This window comes from Microplitis demolitor, chromosome 3 (genome assembly GCF_026212275.2).
Source record: "Microplitis demolitor isolate Queensland-Clemson2020A chromosome 3, iyMicDemo2.1a, whole genome shotgun sequence".
Lineage (NCBI taxonomy): Eukaryota > Metazoa > Arthropoda > Insecta > Hymenoptera > Braconidae > Microplitis > Microplitis demolitor.
Window position 1 is genome coordinate 2,086,368 of NC_068547.1, and position 9,481 is coordinate 2,095,848.

A 9,481-nucleotide genomic window follows, 5' to 3' on the forward strand; every position below is an offset into this window, starting at 1 on the left:
AAAATTTTTTTTTTAATAAAATATTAATGATAAAATTACAAGAATGCTTAAAATATTAAATTGTAAGTTTTTTTTACCTATTATATTTTTTATATTTATAAATACAAAGGAATAAACTAGATCAATGTCACCAACGGACTAATATCTGATCGCCATCTTGAATGGAATAATAACTTAATTGTTGTAAAGGTTTGTCAAGAGGAATTTCATCTTTTGGTCTCTGCGAATTAGTAATTATTAATTAATTTAAAAAAATTAAACTTTAATATGTAGATTGTGAAATTTGAAACTAACATTTGATTGAATAAGCGAGAGTTTAGGAATTTTGCCAGCGATTCTGAACATTCGTTGAACTAAACCCGTTAGTTTTTGTACGTCCATGTCTTTCAAAAGTTTTCTCTTGACATTTTTAACTTTCGACTCGACATTTGTGCTGACAAACTCTACAGTTATTACGTCAGACTTCATTTCTCCTCCAACCTTCGAAGTAGAAATTTCAACAGCTCCATACTCTAGAAAAAATAGCTCAATAAAATTAATAACAAACTCAGATAATTAATAAAATATTATTGTAATGAGTCATACTTTCAATTAGAGGTAAATATCGCGGATGGTTTTCCATAAATTCTTTTCTCCGACTCTCAACGATTTTATCATCATCAGGATTCAGTTGCTTCCACTCTGTCGCAAACGCCTTCAAATAATCATACTCAGCACCTTTTCTTTCTTCTCGATTTATTTCGATGCTATTTAACCACTTCAAATTTGAAATACGCGCTATTATTAATTGACGGGCTGTCTCGTGTTTATCATTATCGAATACTGGATTGTCACGTAATTTCAAGTCTTCAAGATTTATTAATTTTTCTAATTCACTAATTGATCGCCACTAAAAAGAAATTGATTTTATTGAGGGCATTCTCAGTGTCCCCCACTTTTTAAAAATATGCAATGACTTTCAATTGTCATAACGATATTCAAATTTTATTAAATAATTAAAACAAAAAATTGAAAAAAAAAAGACAACTTGTAATTCGCTGAGACATATATTTAAAAAAAAAATTGCTTACAGTTGTTATCAATCAGGAGTTAAAAAAAATTTTGTAAGTAAATTGTAGTCTACAAAATTTGAAAATTCGAACTGTAATTTTTTTTTTAAATCTATACGCTTATGAAAATTGACTCACTGAAAATTTTTAAAAAGTGGAGGCGCTGTTTGAGAATGGTCTCAAAATAAAAGTTGATAATATAAAAATATTAAATAAATAAAAATGTTTACCTCATTGATACAATTTTTCGACAAATGTAATTGCCGAAGCGCAGGAAACATTTTAGTCTTCCCCATAGCATTATCACATGTAAATCTTATTCGTTGAATTTTATTTGAGTTTAAATTGAGGTTTTCCAAGCTGAATAATCGCGATTCTGGTTACGCCGTCATTTTTAACTTTTTTTCTTAAGTTCATTATATAATTTAAAATAATTATCTTATTTACTTATTGCTCACCTTAATAAATTTCCTAATTTCAAAACTTCATCCCAGCTACTGATACCATTTCCCTCGAGTGACAGATCAACCAGCTGATGTAGGTTCGAATTTACTGGAGGCTCGGTCAATGTACTGGCATAATTAAATGGTACATAGAGAATCCTAAGTGCTGGAAATAATGACGTGCACCACTCGATGTCCGACCAGTCATAATTCATTCGTGTCATTATCAATTGATTGACATTAATAAATGCATTACTCAGATCATCATCAATTTTTGTAGGCAATAAATTTTCACTAAAAAAAAAAAACAAATTATTAAATAAAACAAAAAATTCAAAATTGTTTAAATAAATAAAATAATTACCTGACGTCAAGACGTTCAAGTTTCGTTAATTGGGAACAAATATCAGCGACGATCTTCCAGGAATTAATTAAATTTTTTGAAATATCTAGTTCCCGTAAATTAGGACAGAGCTTTTGTAGTTCACCAGGAACTCCAGCACTAGATATTAATTGTTCTCTTAAACAAATAACTGTTAACTGATCAAATGCACTTTGTTTTTTGTTTACTTTTGAAAATCCAACCATCTCCAAAAACGGAGCATTTATTTCACGTTTCAAACTAGACAATTTATCACGATCAACACCTGCCAGCTCGTCATCAACGAGACCATATCGCCGTCTTATTGACTCCGGACAAGAAATTCCTGTTTTAACTTTACCAGGGCGTACAAATGACCCAGATGTTGGATACCTTCGAATATAAATTAATTATCAGTGTAATTTATAAATAAACTAATTAACTATTCAGTCAATACCTTGTCTTGAAATATTCAATGTCATGATAAGTGCCATTGTGCTTTCCTCGTGCCGGATCATCCCAATCAATTCCTAACCACAATCCATTTGTGTCAACAACTGGCCCAATGTAGCAAACAGTACCTGGATGTCCATCGCAATCAATACGATCTCCAATTTCATGACAAACATCACCGGTTCCAACCATCCTGTCTGTCAGACGATTAAAAACCCACACAGATACTATTTGCTATCAGCACCAAGACATCAACTGATTAACAAGTTGGTATTCAATGAATTTGACACCCAATTATCTTAAAGTTGGTATTTTTAAAACACGTACTGTACCTAGATGTAGTGTCCATTGATAAACCATCAAAGCAAGATGACAACAGAAAATAAAATGTAAAAAAAAAAAGAAAGAAAAAACAAAAAAATGAAAGAAGACATCAGCGCCATCGGCAGGATGAAATACGAGAGTGCATCGCACTCACTACTCATTACTCATATATTTCTTAAAACAAAATTAAATTAAATAATTTCATTATAGTAAACCAATTTACCCGTAAATTATTTAAAAAATAATTTTTAAAATTCAAGTGCGCGATATTTAAATATTACCCGAACTTATAATAATTTAAAAAACACCCGCCACGTTTAAAATCTCTTGTCATTGTCCGTAATTAAAAATCCACATACTCTGTCTCCTTTCATTGCTTATGTGTATGTAGATATATGTAAGTATATATTTAGTATTACGGCACTTATATATTTGGTTGTTTAGTTGTATACCTATTGGACATACGCTCTTTTGGAGGTTTCTAGAAGTGAGAAGGAAAGAAGAACGACGACACTGAATACATACTAATAAAAAAAAGAAAAAAAATACTGTACTATACCAGACAAGTGAACTATACAATCACCATCATCAACATCATCAATATCATCAGCAGTAGAAGCTAAGGCAGTAACTTGAGCAACCAAATCACCACCATCGTCGTGTTGTGTTATATTACTGATTAAAAATTAAATTAATACACTTGGATACTTAAAATTATTTTTTAAAAATAATATACACCCGTGCCAAGACTTGCAACCCGGGTTCAGCGCGGGCATTATTTATCGTAAGAGTCTTATGTACGTAAAAATTATTTTACTTAACAAAAAATAATTATTTTTATTTTATTTATACTTTAACTCAACTACTCTTCCGGTTTTTTTTTCTGCCGCTTAGAAACTCATTGGGCATTTTATTTTTTTTTTTTTTTTTTTATTTATATATTTAACTTATGAATGAAAATACCGGGATTTTGTATGAGAAGTAAATTTATAAAAAATAATCTGTCATGTAAACTCGTGAGGTTGAGAAAAATAAGTGTAGGAAAATTAGGTTGTGTTTTTTTTCTCATACTGGAGGTCATGATCTCCATTGTTCTGTAATTTGCTTAGCTTCAAAATTTAAAAATAATTGAGAAAGATATAATTTTTACATGATTTTAGACATGTACGTCAGTTACTTGACGACACATTGATTTATTAGCATGCGAGTTATGTTTTGTTTGGTTAAAGACCCCGGAAAGAAAGTACTAGAGTGCTATTGAGTTACGAGGTTAAGAAAAAATGTTTATAATTATTTGGTTTTATTATTAGTTAGGTTAATTTTGGTTGTTAATTGCAGAATAAACTGAAAAAATGGCAGCATTGCCAAGAAGAATCATCAAAGAAACACAAAGACTGATGCAGGAGCCCGTTCCCGGCATCAGTGCGGTACCAGATGAAACCAACGCAAGATATTTCCATGTTATTGTAACTGGACCAGAAGATTCGCCATTTGAAGGGGGATTATTTAAACTAGAGTTGTTTTTACCAGAAGATTACCCGATGAGTGCACCCAAAGTCAGGTTTATCACTAAAATTTATCATCCTAATATTGACAGGTAATTTATTTTTTAAATATATTTTTAATCACTTGTTCCAATGTCTCGTTTGATTGAAACAAAAGAAAAAAAAAAGTTTGTTTTCGTAATAATTTCTTATCACAGTAGATAAAAAAAATAAATTATACTTTTAAAACGCGTCATTGAAATAAAATGGATCGTCGAGGCATTTAAATAAAAGACAAATAATAAAGTTATAAATTTTGTAGGCTCGGCAGGATTTGCTTAGACATACTCAAAGACAAATGGAGTCCAGCTCTACAAATAAGGACAGTCTTGCTTTCTATACAGGCACTATTGAGTGCACCGAATCCGGATGATCCACTAGCAAATGATGTTGCCGAACTGTGGAAAGTTAACGAAAGTGAAGCGATTCGAAATGCCAAAGAGTGGACACGTAGATACGCTATGGAAAATTGATCTCAGCCTTGTCGTTATTATCCACCATTAAACGTGTTGTTGTTGTTGTTGTTATTGTCACCGTCAACAAGTCCGACAATTATCAGCGACTTAAAATAAATATTTTCCTGGCACACTGGTCTTGTACCGCACTCACCATCCGTGTCCACTATTTTGCTATGCAAATAAAGATAAATTTTTTTAAAGACAAAGAGTAAAACAATAAACAATACATTATATAATAATAATATTAATAATAATAATAATAATAATAAAAACAAATTTAACTAAAGAAGCTGAAGTAACAAATAATTAAACGCTGTAATTTATCGACAGCAAGTGATGGTTTTGAAAATTATTTTGAAATTAACAGTTTGTCTTTTTTCTCTCGAGTCCCCCGTTTTTTTAGTAGATGATGTATAGACTAACAATTAATAAGCAGCCGGAAAAAAATTGTGCTCTTTAAATTATTTGTAAACAAAAATAATTTGATGGAATGCAAGCTGATGGTGATGTAATACTTTCATTTATCGACTTGCATTGCTGATAAATGTATCAAGTGCTTTCGTATTATTACATTTCTTTCTTAAATTTTTAGTAATTTAATCAAAGTATAAATTATAAAGATAATTAAATTAACAAACAAAAAAAACGAATGCTTGACACGTGTTTTTCTTTTAAATTTATTATTAGAGAAGCACTCCATTGAAGCACGTTTTTTTTAAACAGATTTAACACTATTATGCTTAACGTATAATTAAATTAATGACTAAAGAAGATTAATAATAATTATTATTATTTATAATAACAGCGACAATTATATAGTAATTTGATTGTGGGTAAAAGACGCAATTAGTCTTATTTTTAAAATTAAAAATAAAGAAAATTTGTCTTGATAAAAACTCACGATCATGATGGCTGGATTTAAGACGAGTTAAATTGATATTAAATGCATTTGGTCATCGGGCCATAGATTCCAGGTGTACAGTATTAAGGATTTTAAACAAGAGAAAATAAATGATAAACTCAGTTGTGCTTATTATTAATAATGTACCCAGGTCTTGAAAAAAAAAAAAAAAAAAAAAAAATCAATTCAATAACAATGTGGATAAATAATATTTGAATTTTTTTCTTCCGGTTTGTGATAAATCCGTGCTTTCACATCTCCTGTCCTTTTTATTGTACATAGAATTAATTTAAAATATATAATAATAATTATAGTCGCGACAAGTTTTCTTGTTTTTCTTTGCATTTAAAAAGTAATGTCGCAAAGTAAAGTTAAATAATAAATAATTATTGGATCGATTGCTTGTCGGAAAAAGATAAGATGACGTTCGCATTTATCTTAAATACTCAAAGACGTCTGATGAATTGATTGATTGATTGAATGTTGCTTTAAAAATATGTAAACTCATCGTATTTTATAAATAAAAAAATTGAGTAATTAATAAAATAAAATAAATAAAAGGTTAAATAAATGATTGAATTTAATGAGCGAGTTTAAATAATATTTGATTAAATAATTCATGTAATCTTTTAGTGACTGTTTTTTTTTCTTATTTTTCATTTTTTTGAATTCAAAATTACAGTTTATTGTTATCTTTGTGTGGACTAGTATAATAATAATTATTACCATATACACATTCAATAGCTCACTGATAATTTAACTTATAATAATATTACTCACAAACATTGATAAAGATAGTCGTGATGATTTTTAAAATTTATTATTTATTTATTGTTTAGTTTTTTAAATTTTATTGTAGCGTGCGTTTCACGACTTAAAGCTACAACGCAAGCCCTAGCATGGTAATAAGATTATTATAAATTAACGCGCGGGCTTTGTTTTATATCCATTATCTTTCTCTCATTTAAATTATATAACTTACTCTTGCTCATATTTATATTTTATTACTTTTTATTTTTATTTTTAAATTCTTAAACATAACATGACACTGAAAATTCATTTGGATCAATCAGTAATTAATATCCAAATGAATTTAAATACAATTCCCAATCAACTCGCGTTATAAATAAAATCGCAAGTTATTTAATTTCTTTTTTTAAAACAACTTTACATAAATATTTAATTAAATTACAAATATCGCATTTTATTTTTTATTATGCATCTTTTTTAACTTTTTAAATTTAATTATTTCGCTTCAATTACTTTGCTTTCTATATAGAAATTATTAACAGCCGACGTTGATTTTATTATTTTTTTATCAATTATTATTATTATTATTATTATTATTATTATTATTATTATTATATTATATTATTTGTTTTATTTTCTGTCATTCTAAATAATAAATGGAGAGGTGAGTATTGGCGCCAAGTTTAAAATCACTTTACCACCGATATTCATCTGCCGCCATTTAACATGATGTCGTAAAAAAATTCTTTTACATATATATCTCTGCTCTTCTTTCATTTATTTTCTTTACTAATAATTATCAATAATATATATATATTATTATTATTATTATTAACTTTATATATTTCACACAAAATTAAATAAAACGAGCACTGTAATTTTAAGTGCGTACATGACTCGTGATAGAAAAAAAATGTAATTGTAAAAATATTAATTGAGAGAAGAAATGATAAAATTAATAATTAATAATTAATAATAGACATTGCAAACATACAAAAGATACTTAAAAAATATAACAGCATGATGAGCTGAGCTCAGTTACAATTTTGTTTTTTAAATTTTTTTATTCAAGCAGGTCGCGATGCAATCGGAAATTATATAACGAATAAACATCTCGATAACGTCACGAGTTTTATTATTCATCGTTATTAATTTATTATTAATAAACATTATGGCATCCAGACGTTTTATTTTTATTTTTAATATGCATTAGTATGGCAATTTTATAGATGAAATTATAATTTAATGCAACTTTAACAAAACGTGCATCGGTTATCAGTCAGGGCGGCTCAAGTTGATGGCTTATGAGTATTTTATAATATATATATGTATATTTATATATATATATAACTATAAATAAATAAACATACATATATATATTTAATTATTTATTTTTTTACTCCGGTCTTATTTGCATTAATGACTAGATTATTTATTTTTTTAGCCACCCACCTACAATGTGACATCTTGATTTTTTTATTTTTTATTTTTTTATCTTATTTTGATCCCATAATATATATAATCATACCGTTCCAATTATATCATAAAAGATATGGATTCAAAATTCCCATGCCAGAGTTTTCTTCCATTCTTACAAGCGCATAAATATATTTATAGTTAATTATATATTCATATATATGTAAATATATATGTATATATAATATATTTATGTATAATCTTTTCAACAATTCATACCACGCGTATTAAAAACGTGTATTAATAAATTAATTAATCAGTAGTATTATACATTGACGTTAAATTTAAAATCGATCATCAAATTTATCATCTATCAAAGTCCTCGCTTGCCCGCACTTACAATTAATATATATATATATTTTTAGCTGGTCAAACGAAAAAGTGAAAATTTATAAATATAATTTTTTAGTGTGTCTATAATTTTTAAATAACGTTTTAATGATAAACTTACTGCTAGGAGCGGTATCTAAGTATGAAGAGCACCACCAGTGTATCAATTTAATAATCATTCTTTTTACTTTTTTTATAAACTTAATTTTTAAATCTAGTAGAATTTGATTTATAATTTTTTTTTTTACTTAATGATTCGTCTTCAGTCTGTGACAATTAAACCGCAAGAAGACTTATTATAATAATAGAGTTTTTTTTAATAGCTTTTCATTACAATTCTCTTTGTGTTTAAGCTACGGGAGATACTTACATTAATATATATATATAATAATAATAATAATAATAACTACAATGAAGATGATAAGGCTGGATTTAGCGTATGATACACGTTAACAAAAGCGTCACCGGCGGTTCAACGAGGTCACAAATACCTTTTTTACTAAGGGAATTCTCAAACAATACCAATTATTTAAAAAATATTTAATGAGCTTCAATTGTCATAATCATATTAAAATTTTGTTTATTAATTAAAAAATTACTAAAGCATTAAAAAGATTCTCAGACAGTCTCCACTTTTTTTAAATTTCCAATGACAACTGTCAGGCGGGTACAAATTTTACTAATTAATTTAAAAAAATTAAAACCTTAATTGAAAAAAAAAAAAACAGCTTGAAATTTATTTTCTAAATTTCGTTTACCTCCCAATTAATATCAACTATAAGTAGTTTTTTTTTAATTTCAGCACAAATGTCTTTTTTTCAATCAAGGTTTTAATTTTTTTTTTAATTAATTGATAAAAAATTGATACGCTTATGACAGTAGTCATTGAAAATTTTTAAAAAGTGGAAGAACTGTCTGAGAATGACCTTAATTGAAAAAGGACAACACAGTTACAATTATCACTGAGATAGATTTTTAAAAAATTACTAACAATTGACATCAATTAGGAGTTTAACGAAATTCGTTAAATAAATTTCAGTAAAGTCTTCATCTTTCATAATTAATTATGATAAATTTTGTAGCCTGAAACTTATTTACCGAATTTCGTTTGACTCCTAATTGATGTCAGCTGTAAGTAATTTTTAAAAAATCTACATCTCGGTGAAATCGCAAGTTGTACTTTTTTCAATTAATGCTTCAATTTCTTTTTAGTTAATTGATAAAATTTGATACCCTTATGACAGTTTAGTCGTCGATAATTTTTAAAAAGTGGAGGCACTGTCTAAGAATCTCTTAATTATTTTTTTGTGTTTCATAATTTTATTTAACGAGCTTTCGCATTGTATGAAATGGAAGCTCAATGGCAATAGAATAGTCTGAAGTTTAAATAAA

At 27.4% G+C, this 9,481-nt stretch overlaps 2 protein-coding genes across 6 annotated transcripts; one reads left to right on the plus strand and one right to left on the minus strand.

Moving 5' to 3' along the window:
• Positions 1–19: 19 nt before the first annotated feature.
• On the minus strand, positions 20–2,662 carry LOC103568876 (tubulin-specific chaperone E). The gene is made up of 7 exons (XM_008545887.3): positions 2,311–2,662; positions 1,857–2,246; positions 1,508–1,786; positions 1,280–1,409; positions 586–889; positions 295–512; positions 20–220 (listed from the first exon to the last, which is right to left on the minus strand). The coding sequence occupies exons 1-7, from the start codon at positions 2,496–2,498 to the stop codon at positions 128–130; spliced, it is 1,602 nt and encodes a 533-aa protein (XP_008544109.1). The 5' UTR covers positions 2,499–2,662; the 3' UTR covers positions 20–127.
• Positions 2,663–2,804: 142 nt separating this feature from the next.
• On the plus strand, positions 2,805–7,464 carry LOC103568877 (ubiquitin-conjugating enzyme E2 N). 5 transcript variants are annotated; one of them, XM_008545888.3, is made up of 4 exons: positions 2,805–3,027; positions 3,108–3,427; positions 3,969–4,227; positions 4,437–7,464. In XM_008545888.3, exons 3-4 carry the CDS (start codon positions 3,983–3,985, stop codon positions 4,645–4,647), a joined length of 456 nt encoding a protein of 151 aa, XP_008544110.1. In that variant the 5' UTR covers positions 2,805–3,027; positions 3,108–3,427; positions 3,969–3,982; the 3' UTR covers positions 4,648–7,464. The 5 variants fall into 5 exon arrangements, with proteins under 5 accessions (XP_008544110.1, XP_008544111.1, XP_008544112.1 ...); XM_008545889.3 differs by having other exon boundaries at positions 3,116–3,427; XM_008545890.3 differs by having other exon boundaries at positions 2,805–3,013; positions 3,075–3,427.
• Positions 7,465–9,481: the final 2,017 nt, after the last annotated feature.

Excerpts from the sequence above, each read along its gene's own strand:
- LOC103568877 (XM_008545888.3), top strand. The coding sequence starts at position 3,983 with ATGGCAGCATTGCCAAGAAGAATCATCAAAGAAACACAAAGACTGATG. Across the intron at positions 4,228-4,436 it reads TATCATCCTAATATTGACAG|GCTCGGCAGGATTTGCTTAG; the intron begins GTAATTTATTTT and ends TAAATTTTGTAG.
- LOC103568876 (XM_008545887.3), bottom strand. The coding sequence starts at position 2,498 with ATGGTTGGAACCGGTGATGTTTGTCATGAAATTGGAGATCGTATTGAT. Across the intron at positions 1,410-1,507 it reads AAATTAGGAAATTTATTAAG|CTTGGAAAACCTCAATTTAA; the intron begins GTGAGCAATAAG and ends GCGATTATTCAG. Across the intron at positions 513-585 it reads ATATTTACCTCTAATTGAAA|AGTATGGAGCTGTTGAAATT; the intron begins GTATGACTCATT and ends TATTTTTTCTAG.